We start from the raw sequence: 26,037 nt of genomic DNA, 5'->3' as shown, positions 1-26,037 counted from the left end.
GTCTGCATTAAATGTAAGCTATGCAGGCCTTTTCTTTTCTTTAGTGATGTGTATCTGAGTGAAATGGTTAGTGTGTCCCATATTCAACCCTAAATGTATGCACTCTTTTTGTGAAGAAAAAGTACATAGTTTTAAGCATGTAGCAAAACAGTAGAATGGCTTTGGGACATACTGTCATGCCATTAAATTGTGTCTGTTACGAGCATCTTAAAATGGTAAACTGGCCTGTCAGTCATCTTTCCACAGTTAACATCCTCCACATTTAATATAATTTATGATATAATTTAATATACAATTTCCAAATTCCGGTTGTGTTTGAATGGTCAGTACACAGAGAATTGCAGTATTTCAAAATGCCTGTCTAAACTAACGCAAACATAGTTGGTTATGCATTGTGCAAACATTTGATGTGTAACATTACATTAGATCTGTGCATATGGTCATAACAAGCTGCTGTCTGCCATTAATGTTCTTCAAATAACATAAAAGAAGCAAGTATTGCTTTTCAAGTGAAGATTTTTTAAAGCTGCAATGAGTGTATTTGTAATAAAAAATACTATTGTTACAAATGCTGGTGTAGAGACGAGGCAGTACAAGGAAATCCACAATAACAGGCACTTTAATGAACAACGGAGGAGACACCAAACATAAACTACATAACATTAGCAACAACAGAGAACGGACAAGGAGTGAAGGGAGTGAGTCCAATATAAAGGGAGTGCAGATGAGGAAGTCCAGGTGCAGGTGATCTGTGATGATGGGGAGAAGACGAGGGAAGTGAGTGCAGGTGTGGATACAGGAGGATCATGGGAAATGGAGTCCGGGAGACAAGGGAACTGTGACAACTATAGAGTAAATAGTGATTATTTTCACATGTAATCAATTTCTGTTTTTGTTACTTGAATGCTTCTGTTTAGATATGAATTGTAAAAAGTAAGCACTGTTCGTTTAATTTGTTTCTTATAATTATGCCACTGTTTATTATTAATAAAAACATACAATAACAAAAAGCTATATTGTAAGTATCAATATAGCAATTATTTTCAACAAAATAATGGGAGTAAAAGATAAATTGTGAAGAATTGTTTTGTAATCGAATCGTACCCTCTAAATCGTAATTGAATACAATCATGAGGCAATACAAGATTCACACCTCTAGTCCAAAGAATTCATTTTTTCTTTGTCTTAATGAATTTGTGAGAACTGTTTTGTTGTTCAGTATGTACACCCTCATGACAATGTTGATTTAAGTACTTCCAGACAGTGTGTTCATTTGTGAAGTGGACCACTAAACTTATCATTACTATGTAACACATTGTTTATGACTGACATTTTTCAATTGTACTTAACAAAGTGTGCATACCCTCTATGTCGATCAGCCAGTCTCTCCACTGGCTGACCGGCAAGAACTGCCTCTCTCTGAATAAATGACCTTAAAGAGGTCAGTTATTTTCTGTGCAGTCAACGGGGCAGGAGGACCTCCAACAAACAAGTTTCATAGGGCACTACTGATTTCCTTCCCATTTCTTTTTTTTTTTTTCATTCAGCTATAAGGGCTTATCCCATATAAACATTACATACTGTACCATCATCTTCCCAAAGATTCTTCTGGCCAGAGCCCTTCCAGCACAGTTGCTGGGTCAGCGGGATGGTTAGTATGCAGACCAGGATACGTCTCGTGTTGGAGGTTGGGCTTGTACCCCCAACTGCTGCCAGATACTTTGCCTAAATTATTAAAGCAGTAATACATTAGTTATTTACAAGACAGCTATGAAAAGTACAAAACTTTATTCATTTAAATCTATTTATTTGTTTAGCAGGCTCTTTTTAAAAGGTATTAAATACCAAATATTTAATAAAATCTACCATTGCACTTTAGCAGGCCTCCTCCTTCAGTTTATTTCCTAAAAAAAAAAAAAAAAAAATACAAAAATGCATTAATGCATTAAGAAATGCATTAATTCCACTCTTTTTTTTTTTTTTTTTTTTTTTTTTTTTTAGTGTCAAAGTGACACCCTCCAGCAGGTCTGCAGCCACAGAGTTTTGTTTTGTCAGTGTCAATAATAACTGCTTGATGACAGCAACCTCTTCGTTCAGGTTTTTTAGCTGACTTATGTGTCGTTCTGTTGCTGTTGAGGAAGAGAGAGAGTCAGAGGGAAGACAGAGGGAAGGACAGATTAATAAAAAGACAGAGACATAGAAAATATATAATCTTGAAAAAAGTAACAAAAATATATTGTACTCATTAATTAATATTCATTTACAGTTTTTGTTTATACAACAATACCCACTTCATGATATATAACCTGAAATCAGTGCTTATGTGTAATTGGCTGCCTTCTTGACTGAGGTAAAGTTGGTGGAGCAGGTGGAGCTGGCAGGTCTGGTGAAGATTGTTGAGATGATGGGGACAGTGGGGATGGAGGAACCAGTACAGAGCGCTTTCTTCGTTTAATTGTCTTCTTCTTCAGAAGAGTGGCTCTGATCAGGGTAGTGTGTGTTTGGTCTGTTGTACATAAAAATAAATAAGTTTCTCTGAAATACCTTCTGTTTTGAATTGTAAAAGTGTATGTAAGGACAATGTTAACTCATTTTAAACAGAAGGGTCATTCTAAAACGGAATCCTAGGTAATCTGGTTTTCCTTAAATTAACAATTAAAGGTACACTGTGTAACTTTTGGTGCTCTAGCAGTTAATAAACAAACCACATGCATCTTGCGGAGCTACTTCTCTCTGTTTATGTCTATGAAGAGTCACACAGCCAAAAATAGTCTGAATATAAACACTTATTATAGGCATACTGTAGTGATTCAGAATAAGACAAAAACATTGTTTGGAAGATGGATTCATGATGTACTCACTCAAATTTCTTTACCTATTTTTTTCCTTGAAAAAGTTACATAGTGAACCATTAATGCTACTGTAGGTGTTTGTAATCTGAAATTTCACACTCTACATTCCTACCATGGGTGCTTCTTACATCTGTGCAAAGTTTTATATAAGTTACAATGTGAAAACAAAGAAACTCACTTTCTCTTCCAAATAAACTTTCCTAGAATGCTGTCATTTTCTGAGTTGAGACAAGAGGATGTCTGAGTCTTTTTAGCCTTCTGTCTGGCTTTCTCATAATCTGCTACAGAACAAGAAATACTATACACACATTTCAGGACTGTGAACTACGATGAACATTTATCATCACATTTCTACAAATTAAAAATTCTTAAAGGGATAGTTCACCCAAAAATGAAAATGTGATGTTTATCTGCTTAACCCCAGGGCATCCAAGATGTAGGTGACTTTGTTTCTTCATTAGAACACAAATTATGATTTTTATGATGAAATCTCCTGGCGCTGTCACTGCCTTCTGCCATTTCTCATTCAAAAAACAATGTTGCGTGCTGCGTCTGCATCAGACTGATGCTGGCTGGTTTTCAAAATCGTGATAATCAAACACCGTTTTCAAACACAACAACAGCAACATAAATAATCCACAAAGGGCTTCACTCCAGATTCAGTAGACACAATCCACAAGGGCTTCACTCCAAGCAACGCGCTGTGTCTCAGTCAGCAGTTCCCCTCTCTCTCACACACTCCTGCTTCTCACGGCGTTTTATCCTGTCTCCGCGCCAATCACTAGAACGAGACACAGGTGTTCGTGATTTGTATTCAACCCACTCACTTACCAAGCGTATCCCGCTATTCTCTCCGGTTGCAGACCTTGCTGAACCACGCCCCCCTCGCCACATACCCCCACCGCCCGACTCAGGCCGGGGAGCTGTCTTGTCAATTTGGGGACGCACCTGCCCATGCCCCAAGTGGAAGCCCAGATACCTTACCTCCACGCGCCCAATTGCACACTTCTTCGAGTTGGCCGTGAGCCCAGCCCCTCTCAGCGATCTCAGGACGGCCCTTAAATGCTGCATATGCCGCTGCCAGTCATTACCATAGATAATAATATCATCTAGATAGGCAGCCGCATATGCACCATGGGGCCGGAGAATTTTATCCATGAGTCGCTGAAAGGTAGCCGGTGCCCCAAACAGCCCGAACGGAAGCGTAACGAATTGGTGTAATCCGAACGGCATCGTGAAAGCTGTCTTTTCTTTGGATAATGGCGACAAGGGGATCTGCCAATATCCTTTCGTTAAGTCCAGTGTCGAATAAAATCGAGCCGTACCTAGCCGGTCAAGCAATTCGTCCACCCGTGGCATTGGATACGCGTCGAATTTCGACACTGCATTCACCCTGCGATAGTCCACGCAGAAATGAACCGAGCCGTCTGTTTTGGGGACCAAAACTATCGGGCTCGTCCAGTTACTGCTGGACTCTTCTATTACTCCCATCTTAAGCATTGCCTCTAATTCGTCCTGAACTACTTTTTTTTGTGTTCAGGTAATCTATACGGCCGGCTGCGAATAACCACGCCCGGCTCCGTCTCGACATGGTGCTGAATGAGGTTGGTACGCCCCGGCAGGGGAGAGAACACGTCTGCAAACTCTGCTTGCAGTTTAGATAAATCAGTGAGCTGGGAGGGCGAGAGGTGATCTCCTCCCGGGATCAGAGCGAGGGATTGAGTTTTTACATTCGCCTCTGGCCCGAGATCATCTTCCCCGCTAATCACCGTCGCCAGCATCACTGATTCTGCCTCATTCCATTTTTTAAGGAGATTGAGGTGATAAATTTGACGTGCCCCCCTCCTGTCAGACCGTACCACCTCATAATCGAGCTCGCCCACTTGCCGTGTAACCTCAAAGGGTCCTTGCCACTTTGCAAGTAATTTAGAACTTGAAGTAGGGAGCAATACAAGTACTTTCTCTCCCAGTGCAAATTTGCATAAATTAGACCATCTGTTATACAGCTGGCTCTGTTTGTGCTAGGCTTGTAACAAATTCTCCATTGATAGCCACCCCAAAGTGTGGAGTTTTGCTCTCAAGTCCAGCACATACTGAATTTCGTTTTTGGCCTGAGACGGTCCGTCCTCCCAAGCTTCCCTTAGGACATCCAGCACCCCACATGGCTGGCGTCCAAAGAGAAGCTCGAAGGGGGAAAACCCCGTGGAGGCTTGCGGGACCTCTCGCACTGCGAATAACAGAGGTTCTAACCACTTATCCCAATTTTTGGCGTCTTCCTGAACGAATTTACGAATCATGGATTTAAGCATGCGATTAAAACGTTCGACCAGCCCATCCGTTTGTGGGTGAAAGACGCTGGTACGAATCGATTTAATGCCCAATAATTCGTACAATTCGCGTAACGTGCGTGACATAAACGCTGTGCCTTGATCAGTGAGGATTTCTTTTGGAATCCCCACTTGGGAGATTAAACGAAACAGTGCATCCGCAACACTCTTAGCGGAAATGTTGCGGAGAGCCACTGCTTCAGGATATCGCGTTGCATAATCAACAATGACCAATGCAAAGCGATGTCCCCTTGCTGATCGTTCCAATGGCCCGATGAGGTCCATACCAATTCTTTTGAAGGGGACTTGCATTAATGGGAGTGGGCGCAATGGGGCTTTTGGGGTGGCCGGTGGGTTTACCAACTGACATTCACGACAAGACGCGCACCATCTGCGTACATTCTCGTGAATGCCCGGCCAGAAAAATCAGGTCATGAGACGATTTAGTGTCGCCGCCTGTCCTAAATGCCCCGCCATCGGATTAGAATGAGCCGCAGGGAAATGCTTTGGAACTAATAACTGGGTTGTATCCTCTTTTGTCTGAGTGTCTTAGGTCACTCGGTACAACCTATCTTTTATAATCGTGAAATATGGATAAGCAAGCGGACGTCCAGGCTGGAGAGGCTGACCATCAATTACACAGACCTTTTCAAACGCATGTTTTAGCGTCTCATCTTGAGACTGCTCCAGGGGAAAATCATCATGCTCCGGAAGAATGTCTTCCAGCTTCACTCTGTTCCCCTGCAGCAGCACTCCCCGGTCCCTGATCAGTCTCTCCTACCTGCACTCGCGCCTGCTTACCCCGCGTTCTCTATTCCCAAGAGGCATCCGAGCATAAACATCCCAATAATTGACTGAACGCAGGCCAATTTGTTCCCAAAATTATCGGATGCCGGAGATGCGGGTTAACTGCAACCTCAACACTATGCTTTTGTCTCCTGAATTTAATTATGACGGGCATTACAGGATATTTCTCCACATCCCCGTGCACACACCGAACCCCAACCATGCGGCCTGTATCCAATGCCCCAGATGAAATCAGGCTTTAATGGACAGAGGTTTGGTTACAGCCCAAGTCCACCAAGGCCTGACAGGTACCCCCCTTGATACTCACAGGTATTTGGTACCCGCCAGCTTGACCAGGGGCAGCTTGTGGATCGTTGGGGACCCGGATCATTGTCCCAACTTCCATAACTGGACATTTATCCACAAAATGATCCGGATCCCCACACCGCCAACAAGCCGGCCCAGACCTGCCCGCCACTCCTGTGGCAGAGAGTGGGCTGAATGGCTGACGCGGAGAAAGGGGAGAAACAGGAGTGGGGTCCGTCCCGGCAGCAGGGAGTCCCGCCCCCCTGGGACTCACCCAGGTCGAGGGAACGGAAGCGTTGTCGGTGTTGCTCCGGGGTCCGGCCAACCCGCTGGATGATGGCCCGCCGTAGGTCATCATAGACCAGGAGGTTCTGGACTGGCAGCTGCTGTGCCGCCACCTGGGATTTGCCTGAGAGGAGCGGGACCAACCTCATAGACCACTGGTCCCGCGGCCATTCACTCACTTCGGCGGACCTCTCAAAGAGCTCGAGAAAAACTTCTGGATCGTCCAGTGGGCCCATCTTATTCATGGGCAGGTGGACAGGCACAGCGGGCTGCCCGCAGGGCTCCCGAGGAACCTCCCGGTCAATCCAGCTCCGGAACGCCTCGCGGTCCTCCTGCTGGGTCTGGAGGATGGCTTGAAAGCACCGCTCCTGGTCTTGGCGCAGATCCAGCAGGGCCTGGTGTTGTTCTTGGTGCAGGACCGCGAGGGACACGATGACGTCCGCAAATGGGGTGGAGGATGATGACTGCATGGCGGCGTACTCCCATCTTCCTTCCTGGGTTTCGGCACCAGTGTAACACAGTTAAAGTTCGGGTGTTGGAAGGAAGAGGTCTGGGTCGACGAACAACTGCTGACTGAGCTTTTATTGAAAACAAAGTTCAACAGAAAGACTGTGCAATGCACAACGACAGCAACATAAATAATCCACAAAGGGCTTCACTCCAGATTCGGTAGACACAATCCACAAGGGCTTCACTCCAAGCAACGCGCTGTGCCTCAGTCACCAGTTCCCCTCTCTCTCACACACTCCTGCTTCTCACGGCGTCTTATCCTGTCTCCGCGCCAATCACTAGAACGAGACACAGGTGTTCGTGATTTGTATTCAACCGACTCACTTACCAAGCGTATCCTGCTATTCTCTCCGGTTGCAGACCTTGCTGAACCACACCCCCCCTCGCCACACTGTGTTTGACCCCCCTTTCGCCTTCAGAACTGCCTTAATTCTACGTGGCATGATTCAACAAGGTGCTGAAAGCATTCTTTAGAAATGTTGGCCCATATTGATAGGATAGCATCTTGCAGTTGATGGAGATTTGTGGGATGCACATCCAGGGCACAAAGCTCCCGTTCCACCACATCCCAAAGATGCTCTATTGGGTTGAGATCTGGTGACTGTGGGGGCCATTTTAGTACAGTGAACTCATTGTCATGTTCAAGAAACCAATTTGAAATGATTCGAGCTTTGTGACATGGTGCATTATCGTGCTGGAAGTAGCCATCAGAGGATGGGTACATGGTGGTCATAAAGGGATGGACATGGTCAGAAACAATGCTCAGGTAGGCCGTGGCATTTAAACGATGCCCAATTGGCACTAAGGGGCCTAAAGTGTGCCAAGAAAACATCCCCCACACCATTACACCACCACCACCTGCCTGCACAGTGGTAACAAGGCATGATGGATCCATGTTCTCATTCTGTTTACGCCAAATTCTGACTCTACCATCTGAATGTCTCAACAGAAATCGAGACTCATCAGACCAGGCAACATTTTTCCAGTCTTCAACTGTCCAATTTTGGTGAGCTCGTGCAAATTGTAGCCTCTTTTTCCTATTTGTAGTGGAGATGAGTGGTACCCAGTGGGGTCTTCTGCTGTTGTAGCCCATCCGCCTCAAGGTTGTGCGTGTTGTGGCTTCACAAAAGCTTTGCTGCATACCTCGGTTGTAACAAGTGGTTATTTCAGTCAAAGTTGCTCTTCTATCAGCTTGAATCAGTCGGCCCATTCTCCACTGACCTCTAGCATCAACAAGGCATTTTCGCCCACAGGACTGCCGCATACTGGATGTTTTTCCCTTTTCACAACATTCTTTGTAAACCCTAGAAATGGTTGTGCTTGAAAATCCCGGTAACTGAGCAGATTGTGAAATACTCAGACTGGCCCGTCTGGCACCAACAACCATGCCACGCTCAAAATTGCTTAAATCACCTTTCTTTCCCATTCTGACATTCAGTTTGGAGTTCAGGAGATTGTCTTGACCAGGACCACACCCCTAAATGCATTGATATATATATATATGTGTGTGTGTGTGTGTGTGTCCGCTGTCTGTGAATAAATGTGTTCCCCTGTCTTTCTGTTGCCCCGTCAAGCGTTTGTGTTCCTTTTTTTTGTCTCATGATAGTTCCGCCACAATGCATCAGGGTAATCAGGATCATGACATTTCCCATAAAAGAAGTGGACTTACCGGCGTTCTGGAGCAACACTCAAAATGCTCTCTTTGGATAATTAAACACGATTGCGCCATTCTCACTCCCTGTTTTTGTCTGTAACTGTTTTTTTATCCTTGTGGAAATATCCAACCTGGTGGAATTATTTTGCCTTGGACTGTCACAGGACAGTGCTGTTCAACGTGCTCCCGAACTCAAAATGACTTAAAAGGACTATCTTGCACACACATACAGTGATGTGAAAAAAGTGCTTGCCCCCTTCCTGATTTTTTTTTTTTTTTTTTTTTACTTAAATTTGTTTGATGATCTAAAACATTAAAGTATTAATCAAAGATAACACAAACAAACACAACATGCAATATTTAAATGAAGGTTTTTATTATAAAGGGAAAACTAAATCCAAACCCAAATGGCCCTGTGTGAAAAAGTGCTTGCCCCCTAAACCTAATAACTGGTTGGACCACCCTTAGCAGCAGCAACTGCAATTAAGCGTTTGCGATAACTTGCAACGAGTCTGTTAGAGTGCTGTGGAGGATTTTTGGCCCACTCATCTTTGCAGAATTGTTGTAAGTCAGCCACATTGGAGGGTTTTTGGGCATGAACCATGCCACAGCATCTCAATAGGATTGAGGTCAGGACTTTGACTAGGCCACTCCAAAGTCTTCATTTTGTTTTTCTTCAGCCATTAAGTGGTGGACTTGCTGGTGTGTTTTGGATCACTGTCCTGCTGCAGAACCCAAGTTCACTTCAGCTTGAGGTCGGGAACAGATGGTCGGACATTGTCCATCAGGATTTTTTGGTAGACAGCAGAATTCATGGTTCAATTTATCACAGCAAGTGTTCCAATCTTGAAGCAGCAAAACAGCCCCAGACCATCACACTACCACCACATTTTACAAAAGAATTATATTATCTTTAACCACTACAGAGACATCAGAGTCTGCGGCAAACATCAGAAGGATTAGCCGAGGTTAGGCTGTTCTCGGTGGTGTACATGAGCGCCCGGTAATCGCCTGGATCTCACAACTCCAAATAGGTGCTACTTATTATCAGTGAACCACAAATTTGAGCTTTAAACCAGTACATTCCTACATGCCTGAAAACTCTTAATACTACATATCATGACATAATAACAGTAATATGTTTAAATTACAGGTTTTCTGCTTTTTCAATGACGCTTGCTGGTTAGTGCACAATGTACCTGGCTGTCTCAAGTCTGCGCAAGTCACCTCTTGACGCATCCTCGATAAAAGGGGCGGATCGAGAAGACATCCAAGGATTTGAACTGTACTTGGCAAGATGTGAACTTTGAATCGGAACAGTACTTTGGCAGTGACTGATGATGTTTCACACAAGTACAGATAAGAGCGCATATTGATAAACGGCTAACTATGAATGAATGAATGACTGACTGAATGATTAAGGCATTTCGGGGTCTCTCCTCATCCACAACCTGGATAATTCAACAGCAGCCACAGAGCAACAGCACCAACTATATGTGGAGAGGAGAGATATGGCTGTATCTAACTTACACAGAAGAGACATTTTTTTCTCCGCACAAAGATGAACTACTTATGATTTCGGACTGTGGTGATGTGGCCCTTCACTGCATGGATCTTCATGTGAATCTTCAGCTGATTTTTAAAAGAAAAACTTGTTCCACATTGATCACACATGTGCGGCTTCTCTCTGCTGTGGATCCTCTCGTGTGTTTTCAGATTTACTGACTGAGTGAATCTCTTGTCACACTGTGAACACTTGTAAGGTTTTTCTCCAGTGTGAATTATCTGATGTGTTTTCAGAGATGATGGGTGAGTGAATCTCTTGTCACAGTGTGAACACTTGTAAGGTTTTTCTCCAGTGTGAATTATCTGATGTGTTTTCAGAGATGATGGGTGAGTGAATCTCATGTCACAGTGTGAACACTTGTATGGTTTTTCTCCAGTGTGGATCCTCTCATGTGTTTTCAGATATGATGACTGACTGAATCTCATGTCACAGTGTGAACACTTGTAAGGTTTTTCTCCAGTGTGGATCCTCTCATGTGTTTTCAGAGATGATGACCGACTGAATCTCTTGTCACACTGTGAACACTTGTAAGGTTTCTCTCCAGTGTGAATCCTCTGGTGCACTTTTAAATCACTCTCTGTAGTAAAAGTCTTCTCACACTCAAAGCACATGTACTCTCTCACACCAGTGTGTGTTTTCTCATGTACATGTAAATATTGCAGCTGTGAAAAACTCTTTCGACACACAGAACATGAATGTGGCTTCTCCTTTGTATGAATTTTCAGGTGTTTCTTTAAGGTGGATTCCCCAAGAAATACTTTGCCACATTGGTGACAAGTGAACGGTCTCACTCCTGTGTGGATCCTCATGTGTTCTTTAAGGCATGATGATTGTGTGTAGCTCTTCCCACATTGATCACATGTGAACGGCTTCTCTCCTGTGTGGATCCTCATGTGTGCTTTAAGACTTGATGATTGACTGAAACTCTTCCCACACTGATCACATGTGAACGGCCTCTCTCCAGTGTGGATCCTCATGTGTGCTTTAAGGCTTGATGATTGACTGTAGCTGTTCCTGCACTGATCACATGTGAACGGTTTCTCTCCTGTGTGAACTCTCATGTGAACCTCAAGATGTTGTTTCTTTGAGAAACTCTTTCCACACTGAGTGCAGGTGAAAGATTTCTTGGCTCTTTTCTTTAGAAATGTCTTTAGTTCTTCACTCTCATTGCTTTCTTCCATCAGGTCTGAAATGAGAGAAAAAAAGTCATTTAATTTTCAGTACATAAAAATAATTTAAAGAGAGAAATATGAAGTGAAAGGCAATACAATTGAGACTTGCTGTGACAGACAACTGCTTTAAAATATTCAGATCATTTTGATGCAGAGTCCAGAATTAATCATGTATTGATTAAGATCTTATAACATTTTACAGTAAAAAAGTATCATGCCTATTACACAATTAGACATTTAGAAGTCAATTTAAAAATAAGAAATACATAAATTGCTCAAATCATAAATTTAAGCATAATAAATGTATAACTGACTGTGGGACACACTGCAATGGCTGATCTGCCATCTTCATTTAATTACTCAGGCCAGAATTGATTTTTGGGGTATTTTTAATTTTAAAAATTTTGGTAACATATAGGGGTGTGACGAGACGAGTATCTCACGAGACGAGACAAGATTTTTACACACTATTTTTAAGAAATCCTCAATGGCGAAATACATATTCTGCAGGTGTATTTGAAATGTTTTAACTAATCATCTTATAATGAATGTCATTCAGTTCTACTTTCTGAGTATGAATTATCATATGCAGTAAAATACAACAATACTCAAGTACTGTAAAAGGTTTTGCCACAAACTCAACTGACTGACTTCTCTTCTGTATATCAGTCTCTTCAGACCTTACTGTACATGATTTATGAGCTTCTACAACTTTTGACCTCCTAACTGAACTCCTTTCCACAAACTGATCATAAAAACAGTATAAATAAAAATGGTAACACTTTACAAAAAGGTCTCATTTATTAATATTAACATATTAACCAACATCAACTAACAATGAGCAATATATTTGCTACAGTATTTATTAATCTTTGTTTACTGGTATGTTAGTTAATAAAAATAGTAATTCATTGAAAGTTGATGATAGTTCACAGTGCATTAACTAATGTTAATAAATGAAACCTTACTGTTTGTGCTTAATAAGATTAAGAGAAAACTGTTAAAGTTTTTATAGTAACATTTTACAATAAGTGCACCCAATCACACTCTCAATATTCAAAGTGCAAATAAGACCAACTTTTTCTTTGATAGGCTACAGAGCTAAGAGATGGTTACAACTACACTACCCAGCCTAAAATAGCTTTCATATTGAGAGATATTTGCATGCATCAGGGAGCCGCTTTGAAAATGCGCGTTTACTTTCACTTTCAGCGATCGCGTGTACTCTTTAAATATGGAGCGGTGGCGACCGTTATCCAACTTAATTGAATGTTTTTTTTATTTAACACAAAGCAAAAGGACAGTGGAGGCGTAACGTAAACGTAGCGGTGGCATATTCTTTCCTAATCATCCTAACACTCTGTCATGGCAACATCACGAGACTACTTTTCGCCTCGACGAGAAATCTCGTCACACTTTAGTCTTGCGAGATCTCGTGACACGAGATCTTGTCACACCCCAGTAACATATGATTAGATTTTATCACAAGTTAAAATTGTAGAATTATTTTTTAAAACTATTTATGTTGGGTGAGACTATACAAACTATACAAAGATGCCAAAATATGCTTGCAGACAAATATAACAATGCTATAAGGAGAATACAAAGTATAAAAATAAAATCAAGGGGAAAGGGTGAGGGAGGGGTGGGACAAGTTTGGTCAAGGCGTGTCCTGTCCTCTTTCCCTGAGATCTCTCCCGGGGGTGTTTTATTGTTTTATTGCAGGGTGTTTTATCTCAGCTTTTGTTTTAGCAGGAAAATCAAGTCTTACACATTTTTTATTTATTTAAAACATTAGAGTATATTCCTGTAGTATTTAATTTATTTTCCTAAACCTGTGTAATTATTAAGGGCCGGTCACAGTAGACTTCTCCTTAGAAGTAGTAAAGAACTGTAAGAAAAACAGTTAAATGCACAAAAACAAAAATAATTGTTCATATTTGAGGTCCTCAAATCCCCTCTGTTGACAGCAATGAAATGAGCTTTAAGGGTCAATTTACAGCAGATCTGAAGACATCAGCATAATAAATGAGGTGAAAACAGGAACTATTGACATGAAATAACGTCTAGGTTACGTATGTAACCCTCGTTCCCTGAAGGAGGGAACAGAGACATTATGTCAGAGAATCACCTTAGAGTGTTAACAAAACGAGCCAATGATACGAAGAGTATCTTGGTCTGCGGAATTTGCATGTGCAAGCTCCACCCCACACTGTGGGTAAATAAGGAGCAGCGCGAGCAACTCGCATTCAAGTCTTCGCTGAGGAGCCGAGCCGAGTGACCCGGCCGTTAAGCGGAACAGCGATTGTGGCAAGGGGACGTAATGTCTCCATTCCCTCCTTCAAGGAACGAGGGTTACATACGTAACCTAGACGTTCCCTTTCAGTTGGTCACTTTGACGTTATGTCAGAGACTGACGAAATGGGGTCCGTACTAAAACGCCACAATAGCTGTCTTTCAGTGAACAGTGTGAGAACAGTACTTTGCCGAAAGAGCACGATAGAAGGACCATACACACAGAGCACACTGGGTAGCATACCCAAAAGAATAGAATAGCAAGTGGCTTGCTAGGGGAAGACACATGCTCCAGAGCAGACTAAAATTGGAAAACACACATGGGGTTACCCAGAGGGGAACCACAACACATGGAAGCACCTAGTCTAACATAGGGGCTGATCGGAGGGCATGCACGCAAATGTAGACATCGACGCTGCTGGAGGAATCGAGGGTTCTGAAAGGAACTTACTGAGAGAGAGCACACGCATCTAATCCATAGAATGCATCCATGGAATCCATCCATGGAATGGCACAGCAAGCAAATGACACCGAGCAGATCCAGCTACTGGCCCGAAGGGGCGAGTACACGAGAGGATAACAGCTCTACACAGAGATTATAAAATCTCGCAAATGTGTTAGGTGTCACCCAGCCTGCATTGCTACAAATATCTGTTAGCGAGGCGCCACGCGCCAAAGCCCAAGATGAGGCCACACTCCTGGTAGAGTGAGCCCTCACTTTCAGGGGGCATGGCAGGTCTTGAGCCTGGTAGGCTAAGACAATAGCATCCACTAACCAGTGGGCTAGCCTCTGCTTGGAGACAGCCTTCCCCTTCTGCTGACCTCCATAACAGACAAAGAGCTGGTCAGAAGTCCTGAAGCACTGAAGGAACTCCTGAAGGAGTTCTGTCTACTTAAGTGCGAAGAGCACGTACTGGACAGAGCAGTGCCTGGGCTGGGTCTGCCTCCTCCAGTGGCAGCGCTTACAAGTTCACCACCTGATCCCGAAACGGGGTGGTGGGAACTTTGGGCACATATCCAAGCTGAGGTCTCAAGATAACGTGAGAGTCGTCCGGCCCGAATTCTAGGCATGCTTCATCAACAGAGAATGCCTGTAGGTCTCCAACCCTCTTAATAGAAGCCAAAGCTAACAGGAGCGCAGTCTTCAAAGATAGACGAAGAGGTTCCATAAACCTGTCTAGTAGACGAAGCTCGTGCTGAAGTGACGGTAGCTACCACCTGAGGTGGTAAGGTACCTAACCCGACCGCGTCACGTCCAGGGACCACACATGTTGTCTCCAAAGATCTGGACGCGGGTGCCAGAGTGTGCCTCGTCTCTGAGAAAGAAGGTCCTTCCTCAGAGGGATCGGCCAGGGAGGGGCTGCCGCAAGGAGCATCAGTTCGGAGAACCAGGTCCGGCCGGGCCAATAGGGGGCGACCATCAGGACCTGCTCCTTGTCCTCCCTGATCTTGCACAGGGTCTGTGCAAGGAGGCTCACTGGGGGAAATTCATACTTGCGTAGATCCCGCAGCCAGCTGTGCGCCAGCGCATCCGACCCGAGAGTGTCCTCGGTAAGGGAGTAAAATAGCTGGCAATGGGCATTGTCTGCAGAGGCAAACAGGTCTACCTGAGCATCCCCGAACCGTTCCCAAATCAGCTAGACCAACTGGGGATGGAGTCTCCATTCCCCGGGGCATGACTGATGTCGTGAGAGCTCATGGGCTGCACGATTGAGTCGGCCCAGAATATGAATGGCACAAAGCGACTTCAAATGCTTCTGACTCCAAAAAAAAAGGAGATGGCAGGCGAGTTGCAACATGCGGCGAGAGCGTAGACCGCCTTGACAGTTGATGTACGCTACGGTCACCATATTGTCTGTTCGGATTAGTACATGCTTGCCTCTCAGCAGGGCCTTGAACTGGTGCAGAGCAAGGTGTTCTGTCAGCAACTCGAGGCAATTGACATGCCACTGAAGTTGGGGTCCTGTCCATGACCATTGCACATGGCACCCCACCCCGTAGCAGAGGCATCGGTTTACACAACATGCCTGGACACTGGTACTAAGGGAACTCCAGCCCGAAGAAAAGCCAGGTCCTGCCACGGGGAGAGAGTCAAACGGCAGGCCAGAGTGATGGTCACCCTCAAGCGTGCCCTGATGCCATGCCCATCTCGGGACTCGGCCGTGAAGCCAATGTTAAAGCGGTCTCATATGGAGCAACCCCAGCGGAATAACTACCGCTGCGGAAGCCATATGCCTCAGGAGCCTCTGAAAAAGTTTTTGCTGGGTCTTGCCGTTGAACTGATTCAGGCAATTCAGGAGAGACTGCACGCGCGTGCGCGCTTGTAAGCTGCGTGTACATGGCGACCGAGTCTACTTCCATACTGAGAAAAGAGATCCTCTGCACTGAATCGCCATTATCGAAGGCGATTCATCTGCGATATGAACGCGATATTGCGTAGCTTATCAGTGAACTACGGCTCTGTCTATTAAATGCCGCTCCATTTGAAAGCAGGTGATGTCACTTTAGCGGTAATCAGGGAACCGGCTTTACTGACGAAATGCGCGTGACAATCGCATGCGATATATCGCCCAGCCCTAATTTATGTGAGGAGATTATGAAGATGAGGCACTCGAGTCAGGAGGAACAACAATGCCAGCTGTTGTGGTCCACAAAACTGAATCATGAACAGTTTTTAAAAGCAGTTTTTAATACCAATGTACTCAGAAAATGTATTCATTTTAACGGTGCGGTGACGCCAGATACTCTTTAATCTGCAATGACAAATAATTAATTTATAACATTACCAATATGACTCGTTGAGTTCATTTTGGGAGTGACGACTGAATGTATTTTTAGTAAAATGCCTGTATATAAGATTAGTATTGATAAAGTTCAGACGCTGTCATTTATGTGAATCAGCTTATATTGATTGATTAATTACATTTTGAAAGAAAAAAAAAAACGTGTCATAGATTTATTGCATTTTGGGGAAAAAAATAATCAGATTTGAATTTTTAGTGTTTTTATAACCAAAAGATGCTATGTGAAAGTTTGAAACAGAAAATGGAGGTTTTCATCTTGCCACTTTCTTGGTAAAGAAAACACCATTTTACTCAAATTAATCAAATCAAATTGCGTTTTGGAAACAAACTCTTCATTTAGTAGTGAGGAAATTTCACGAATGGACTTATTGCACAGGTGACAACCTATCACGGTACCACACTTAAATTCACTGAGCTCCTGAGAGCGACCCATTCTTTCACAAATGTTTGTAGAAGCAGTCTGCATGCATATGCTGTGTTCACATCACCGCGTAATACCGTAATCTTGAAATGACAACACGTGACGTTATATTCGGAGCTGTGTACTTCCTTTTGGTCCTTGGACTGGGAATTATGCGTTTCCATGGCACCACTATCAACGAATCTACATGAATCTACAGCGGTCGGGTGGTACAGCAGCCACGTGGTACATGTGCGAGAATGTGCTTTCAGAAAACTCCCAGCTTACAAGCTGTAACTACGAGCTCTACGAGGACGTGAACGCTTTTTACATGCTAGAATCTCGTAACTACAGGAATTATGAGGCTGCGTGAATGCACCTTTAGGTGCTTGATTTGATACACCTGTGGCCATGGAAGTGTTTGGAACACCTGAATTCAATGATTTGGAGGGGTGTCCCAATACTTTTGGCAATATAGTGTGTCAAGCTTGGTAAAAATATCTCATTGATTATGTTTATATGGACAACAATATTCCGATATTAACACGATTAAGACAATACTCAGATTAAGAAACTACCATGTAAACAGCTATTTTTGATTAACTTAATCCAATTAAAGTCATACTCTAAGTAAACACAAATCGAATTAAGACAGGTGGAGTATTCCTACTTTAGTCACATTATTGGAGTGCATTATAAACATGTACACACCTTAATCACACTATTAACGTCATGAGGGAGTTTTCGCCACACTTTGCTACAGGACACATAATACACACACGGCAGTGGTCAACCGTTTGATGGCAAACAAGAGAGCAACCTTCAAGCAAGAAGCCAAAAATCAAATTCCTCTGAAATGTTGCCAAATTAAAGTGCATAGGAGGCCTGTTGCTGGAGAATTTGTATCCACCATCGTCTATTTACAGAGCCCCACACATGAGAGGGAAAATAAATAGTAATCAAAATCGTGCAAACAATTTACTAATTCATTCCCTCCGTTTACTAAATTGTGCACATGGTTTACTAATTTGTTCCCTCGATTTATAAATCATGTGCATGATCAAGCGAACAAATTAGTAAATTATGCATACAATTTCTTTATTTTTTCTTGCATTCATATGCGGGGCTCCGTATCCATTTTCGTAAAATTAAAAATGAAACACCCAAAACTGTATATGGTACCATAACGAAGACGAACTGTGCGGTGATAGGTGAAATTCTGTAGAGAACATGTGACGTTTGCCAGTAATCGATCTATGTTCTATAACATGTAAAACGGGAACATGAAAGGAATATTCTAAAAGCAGCTCATGTAAACGCCTTAATCAGAATATTGTCTTATTCGGAATAAGGTCAATAATTGTATTCGTCCGAAAGAAGAATGTCATATACACCTAAGGAGGCTTGAGGATGAGTTAATCATGGGATAATTTTCATTTTTGGGTGAACTGTTACTTTAATGTTCAATTACTTCTATGTTCAGGTATAGGGATGGGCGATATTATCGTTGGCGATAAATACCATTTAAAATTCTCCTCACGATAAAAATTTGTCTCCTCGCGATAACAACGATAAGTCTAGCGTCACTTGAAAGCAAGCATGGCGGAAGGTGGACGTGAGGCTGACGAGGAGCTCGTTATTAAGCAAGGAGCTACCTCCACAATGTGGAATTGGTTTGGCTACAGGAAATCAGATGCGGAGCAAACTACCGTTATATGCAAGGTTTGCAGAAAAACAGTGGTTACAAAGAGTGGAAATGCATCCAATTTGTTTCACCATCTGAAACACAAACACAAACCAGAGTATATGAAGAAAGTTTGAAGATGCACGAGGCAACGGAGGCACCAACTACAAGTAAGAAAATTCCCACCCAGACGAAAATTGCCAGTGCATTTGCTTATTGTATCCCTTATGATAATCAAAGTAAACGATGGAAGGAACTGACGGAAGCCGTGGCGTTTTGTTTGGCAAAAGACATGTTGCCATTCCACACTGTCGAAAAAGAAGGATACAAGCGAATGATCCATAAACTGGACCCAAGATACAACATGCCTTCAAGGAAGTACTTTTCCAAAACAGCCCTGCCAGCGATGTATGAGGAGTGCCGTGGTAGGCTCCAAACAGCACTGTCTATGGCGGATTTTTATGCTTTAACTGCAGATATGTGGAGTAGCAGAGCGACTGAGCCATACATTAGCTTTACGGTTCACTACATAACAAGTGACTGGAGTTTGAACAGCTGTTGCATCCAGACAAGTTTTTTCCCAGATGACCACACGGGTGAAAACATCGCGAGTGGCTTGAAGCAGTTTCTTCAAGAATGGAATTTAGACGAGGAGAAACAGGTGTGCCTAACAACAGACAGCAGGGCCAATATAGTGAAAGCAGTCTCTCTAAACATGTGGACAAGAATATCTTGTTTTGGCCATTGTCTACACATCGCTATTGGTAAGTTTACTCTTTCTCTCTTATCATTTTAATGCATGCACACTGAGCAAACATGATCTTAATAATTACTTTATGTATTTGTTTCTGCATTAGTAATGTAACTATACACAGTATTCTGAACAGTAATTCATTATATTAGCTAATATGTATTTTATATGCATTTAAAAATATTAAATGTTATTTTTTTATATCTTTTTTTGTTTCATCTATTTTTAATTTTAACTGAACTGTGTTTTTTTTTTTACTTTTTGTTTTCATTTGTTTTTTATTGTATTTTTTTTATTCTTGTGCAAAAGAAACTTAAATACATAAAAATAAACAAATGGTTTTGTTGTTTTGCAGAGAGAAGCATGAGGGATACCAGGATTGACAGAGCTGTGGGAGTCTGTAAGAAGATAGTCAGTGTTTTTTCGCACAGCTGGAAAAAGCAGCGAACACTCAAAGATGCTCAAGTAGAACTTGGCCTTCCACCACACAAACTTGTGACTGAATCGGCAACACGATGGGGATCAAGGCAGAAGATGATTCAGCGGATACTTGAGCAAGAGAAGGCCATTACACAAGTCTTGGCTGCTGACAGATCAACCAGGCATCTGGTGCCTACTTGGCAGGATATTGATGTCCTAGACTCTGTCAGTAAGGCACTTGGGCCTCTTCTTGATTTTACAGATGCTCTCTCTTCTGAAAACTATGTCACAGTGTCATGCTTGAAGCCTACTCTTCACCTTTTCAACAGTGAGCTGCTGCAGGGGAAAGATGAAGACTCAGATCTCACCAAGACAATTAAAAGTTCAATACTGGACTACATGAACACCAAATATAGTGACCTAGAGGTTCAGGAAATGATCAACATGGCAACAATTCTTGATCCACGCTTCCGCACTCAGTCTATGAGTCAAGAAGAGATCCTGGTCATCAAAGCCAGAGTAGTCAGAGAGGTGGAATCCCTTTCTGTCATGCTAAGATATGCTGGCTCTGCTACCCCTGTAACATCAGCTGAATCAACAAAAGAAGCTCAGAGTGCATCTAAAAAGCAGAAGAAGAGTCTTGGAAGTTTTTTCAAGAAACCAGCTGCTGAGATGACCAACCTTTCTGAAACAGAGAAAATTGATGCTGAATTAAACAACTACCTCCATGGGCCACTTGCAGATGGTGAAAGCAATCCCCTTATGTGGTGGAAGGTACATGAGGTGAATTTCCCTAACATCAGTTGTTTGGCGAAAAAGTACTTGTGCATCCCCGCCACAAGTACACCCTCAGAGAGGGTGTTCAGCGCTGCTGGAAATGTAGTGACTTGCCAAAGGTCTCTTCTGAAACCAGCTACAGTGAATATGTTGGTCTTCTTGACCAAAAATCTTAAGGTGTGAGCCCTGTTCTTTTTGAAAGCTACTGAATCACACTAGTATGTGTGTTAAATAACTTGGACTACCAGACATGTTCATGTCAGCCTCATTTCTATATTTTGTTTACAGATAGAGTATATCAGTGTTTACAGTTTAATTAAGCTTTTATTTAAATTTAATTTATTGATTTGTTTTTAATTTATCTTGTGTTTTGCACTTTTATAGACATAGTTGGGATTGTTAATTTTGCACTATTTTTACAATTTCTTTATCAGGATTTATTGCAGTTATACTATGTTGTAATTTTGTTGTAACACAACTGAAGACATGGTGATTGTTCCTTTTGCTGTTTGCACCATGAGAGTATTAATAAATACAGAATCTGTTTACATTTAAACTTGTAATTGATTTTAATTATTATTGTGTAATTGTTGTGATGTTTTTCAGCACAGACACTGGAACACAACTTAAACATAACATAATTGCTATTTTACAGAAGAAAATAATTTATAATGATAATAATGATATATAAATAATAATAAAAAAATTATATATTTATTATCATGATACATTTTTTAGGCCATATTGCCCATCCCTATTCAGGTATGTTAAAATGATAGTACAGCACTTTTGAGCATGAACAGAAAAACTTCTTTACTTTTCCATTGTTCTCTATTTAGAAGAAGATATTGGGTTTAATGTTGCACAAAATATTCTCTATTTCTATAGAGCTGGACATTTAAATAATGATCAAATGACTGAGTTCAGCTGTGAGAATAAAACCAACCTGTTTGTTTCTCAGTTTCTTCATGTTTCACACTCAATGTTTCTTCAATCTTCATGTCTTCAGTCTCCTCTTTAATAAACTCCATCTTCATGTCTTCAGTCTCCTCCTCTTTAATAAACGCCATCTTTAAGAAGAGAATAAACAGAGTTAATGGTTTAGACAAAAACACTGAAAAGTAACACTTTATATGTAGGCATTTATGATCTACACTTGATCAAACCTTTCAGCAGCTGAATCACAACAGATGCAGGAGTTCGGCGCAGTCTTATGACGTCATGTCGTCACTCCAAAATAAAAGTCCTGTTCACACACAGCATTGTCTAAAATCACAGAAGTGCATAGAAATCTAACTGTTTTACCAGATAATCTTTGTATTAAAATAAGGGACAAATTAAATCAACACAGTTGATTACATTTCATCCATGTAACTTAAATTATAAATTTAAAGGTTCTTTACAACAGAGTCAAGGATGTTAAACATTTCTGACACCTTTGATTTGAAATGTTTTGACATTTTCTTAAATTAAATAAAAGCTAAAATTGGGTTTACAGTGGATAATTCTGGCTTTGTGAAGATGAAATTTACCCAGAAGACAAAGCAGTAAAACAGTGTAATCAAGTATAACATCCTTAGAATGAAAATCAGACAAGAAAATGATAGATTCAGTCATTTGTACCAGTTTGTTAGCAGAAGAAAACTAACATGGTCACTGATAATACAAATGTAGAACTGATTCTTCTTCAGTATTACAAAAGGAACATAAAGAAAGACACATTCTCAGAAAACCTGCTCAAACCTGCTATTACAAGGGTAATACCTAAGAGCAATTTTAAAATGGAGTTCTTTAATTTTACTTTTAATCAATTTAAATCAGAGTTTGGATAACAGATACTCTAGATTGTGCTTCAGGGAAGGTTCTTGAAGAAAAATCATTTCTAATAAAGAATTAATTGCATTTTTTATCTAATACATGAACACCATTGATTGCAAGTGAAGGAATATGATTGTTTAATCAAATCTTTAATCAAAGTTTTTAAACTGCCAGGAATACTTTTAATAACCTTATTAAAGTCTCTTAATGAAATTGTAGCACCTTTCAAAGACACAAAATCAGAAAAAGAGAGAAGGAATCCTTGAGCACTAAACAAATCAGAAACAAATATATTTTGACTCATCCATTCCTTTAAAAAATGGGGATTTGTTACATTTTCATTATTCCACATAATACACGTGTGGGGAAAGATTATGATTGAAAGCATCTTCCAGGAATCTAGAGCTTGTTTGTGGAAATTCAACAGTTTGATAGGTAATTTGCTGCACTTAATGTTACAAGATAGTAAGAATTTAAGGCCATTAAACACCACAGTGTTTGAATATTAGGTTAGGGATCCAAAACCAGGGTAATCCATTATTAGAAACACAACTCTTAATCCATTTAATTTTTAATATCTGGTTGATGAAAATCTAAAGCGTTAAGACCAAATCTAAAGTGTTACCCTCCTTGTAACTTCTTACCAAGGACTTGGTAAGAAGATTACCAAGGATCCGAACAAATTATTTTATTTTTCCAAATAAAACAGAACAGAGAGTCAACAGATTTAATAGTTTTATTATCAATATCAATATATGGGGTGTCATGATCACCGTCTGTTCCTGTCAGTTCCCGGACTATATCTCCCATCATCCTCTCTGCCACTCACCTGCACACACTTAACACTAATCTCTAATCACCACACCCAGCTGCAGCTCATTACCAGGACTATAAAAGACTCTTACACACATCACCTCACTGCTAGGTCTTGTTTTCCCTGTGTGACATTTCCAAGCGTTATTATTCTGTTTCCCTGTCTGTTCGAGTTCCTGTTGCTGATCCCTGTCTGGTTCTACAGTTCTGTGATTGTTAGCTGCCTGCCTTTTGACCACTGCCTGTTCTCTGACTACGATTCTGCCTGTCTCTGATGTTCCTGTTCGCCCCGTTTGACCATGCCTGTACGACCACGCTCAACATTTAATAAAGCTTTGCATGTGGATCTTACTCTGAGTCCCGCCTACGTTACATGGGGAAAGAGCAGGGTAAACTAGGCATGATATTCCCTCAGTATTAGTCAGCAGGACTCTCCCGTCTCTCTGCAGCCAGCAACATAGTATTTTCTTAGTTTTATCTAACCTTGGCTGAAAATTGTAATGAAGATGTTCTGAACCTGATCTGAAAATATCGACCCGTCCCATACATTACACATATAAAGGACAAAAGCATTAAAGCTCAAGCAGCGTGAACGGGAAAAACACTAATAAAGCAGACAGCGCCAGTTATCGTACAAAACGTAATGTACATAATACACTCGAGTCAGTATATGATTACTGTGTTTATATTGTTTCACATGTTCATGTTGAGAAAAAACTATAATACCCACATGCTCAGGTGAGAAAACAAGCTGCACTGACAGACGTTGCAGAGACACAAAGATAACGATAATACATAACGCTGTGCTAAACTAAGTTTCTAACAGCAGCACTTTGTATTTTCTGTTCGTAAATTTATCTTCCTCGATGAAACTTAAAGGTGCCCTAGAATGTTTTTCCACAAGATGTAATATAAGTCCTAGGTGTCCCCTGAATGTGTCTGTGAAGTTTCAGCTCAAAATACCACATAGATTTTTTTTTAATTAATTTTTTTAACTGCCTATTTTGGGACATCATTAACTATGCACCGATTCAGGCTGCGCGTGGCCCCTTTAAATCTCGTGCTCACTGCCCACCGAGCTCGCGACTGTAATACAGTGCAAAAAACAAAGTTCACACAGCTAATATAACCCTCAAATGGATCTTTACAAGATGTCCGTCATGTATGCTGCATGCATGCATCGAATCATATGAGTAAAGTATTTATTTGGATGTTTACATTTGATTCTTAATGAGTTTGATAGTGCTCCGTGGCTAAAGCTAAAATTACACACTGTTGGAGAGATTTATAAAGAATGAAGTTGTTTGAATGAAAGTGTTTATGAATTATACAGACTGGAAGTGTTTAATAATGAAAATAATGACTGATCTCGTCTCCGTTAATACAGTGAGAAACGATGGTAACTTTAACCACATTTAACAGTACATTAGCAACATGCTAACGAAACATTTAGAAAGACAATGTACAAATATCACTAAAAATATTATATCACGGATCATGTCAGTTATTATTGCTCCATCTGCCATTTTTCGCTGTTGTCCTTGCTTGCTTACCTAGTCTGATGATTCATCTGTGCACAGATCCAGACGCTCCCTTGTCTAATGCGTTGAACATGGGCTGGCATATGCAAATATTGGGGGCGTACATATTAATGATCCCGACTGTTATGTAACAGTCAGTGTTATGTTGAGATTTGCATGTTTTCCAGAGGTCTTTTAAACAAATGAGATTTACATAAGGAGGAGGAAGCAATGGAGTTTGAAACTCAATTTATGTCTTTTCCATGTACTGAACTCTTGTTATTCAACTAGGGCTGGGTAAAAATATCAATTCATCAATGCATTGCAATTTGTTTCTCAATTCAATATCAATTCATCAAATCCTATGAATCGATTCAGCCCACCAGCCAGTGGCGGCACTGTGGGCAACACTCTAGTGAGAGCGTTCAGCATTGTACAAGACGCGCTTTACCAAAACAGCAAGATGGCAGACAGCAGCTGCACTCCGTTCAATCCTGCACCACCAACGTTAAAAGCCGACGTTTGGGCTCATTTTGGATTCCACTGTAAGCCAGGAACAAATGAAGAGGTGGATAAAATTAAAGTGGTCTGTAAGCATTGCCACACCGTTCTTAAATATTGTAACAACACAACTAACTTGCGCAACCACCTAGCTCGACACCATGCAGATCTAATGCAACAAAAACAATCCAGCATGGCTAAGCCGGATGATATACAGACACAACTCGACAAAGCCTTTCACTGCAAATTTCCTTCAGGCTCCGTTTGTGCACAGAAGATAACAGGACCCGTGGCCGTCTACTAGGGCTGACCGATATATCGCATGCGATTGTCACATGCATTTCGTCAGTAAAGCCGGTTCCCTGATTACCGCTAAATCGCCATCACCTGCTTTCAAATGGAGCAGCATTTAATAGACAGAGCCGTAGATCACTGACAAGCCACGCAATGTTGCGTTCATATCGCAGATGTATCGCCTTCGATAATGAACGCGATATTGCGTGGCTTGTCAGGGAACCAGCTTTACTGACGAAATGCATGCGCGTGACAATTGCATGCAATATATCGGTCAGCCCTACCGTCTACATCTGTAAAGACTTACGCCCATATAGTGTTGTTGAAAACGTGGGTTTTAAATACATGGTCAACACACTTGAGCCACGGTACGCCATACCTATGCGTAAACATCACAGAAGTAGCCATGCCAAAGCTTTACATGGAGGTTAAGATGGAGGTTTTGGAGTCCATAATGTCGGCGGAAAAAGTGGCGCCTACCTGCGATGGCTGGACCTCAAT

At 41.6% G+C, this 26,037-nt stretch overlaps 1 protein-coding gene and 1 long non-coding RNA gene across 2 annotated transcripts; both read right to left on the bottom strand.

Moving 5' to 3' along the window:
- Positions 1-603: 603 nt before the first annotated feature.
- LOC125261781 lies at positions 604-3,570 on the bottom strand. The gene is made up of 2 exons (XR_007183431.1): positions 1,867-3,570; positions 604-1,725 (listed from the first exon to the last, which is right to left on the bottom strand). It is a non-coding gene; the product is annotated as an uncharacterized LOC125261781 (long non-coding RNA).
- A 6,567-nt stretch (positions 3,571-10,137) lies between these two features.
- LOC125261779 (zinc finger protein 239-like) lies at positions 10,138-21,753 on the bottom strand. The gene is made up of 3 exons (XM_048180332.1): positions 21,537-21,753; positions 10,729-11,473; positions 10,138-10,171 (listed from the first exon to the last, which is right to left on the bottom strand). Exons 1-3 carry the CDS (start codon positions 21,658-21,660, stop codon positions 10,138-10,140), a joined length of 903 nt encoding a protein of 300 aa, XP_048036289.1. The 5' UTR covers positions 21,661-21,753.
- Between the last annotated feature and the right edge of the window lie 4,284 nt (positions 21,754-26,037).

This window comes from Megalobrama amblycephala, unplaced genomic scaffold (assembly GCF_018812025.1).
Source record: "Megalobrama amblycephala isolate DHTTF-2021 unplaced genomic scaffold, ASM1881202v1 scaffold482, whole genome shotgun sequence".
Classification (NCBI taxonomy): Eukaryota; Metazoa; Chordata; class Actinopteri; order Cypriniformes; family Xenocyprididae; genus Megalobrama; species Megalobrama amblycephala.
The sequence above is the reverse complement of the archived record's forward strand: the minus strand, read 5'-3'. Positions and strand labels throughout refer to the sequence as shown.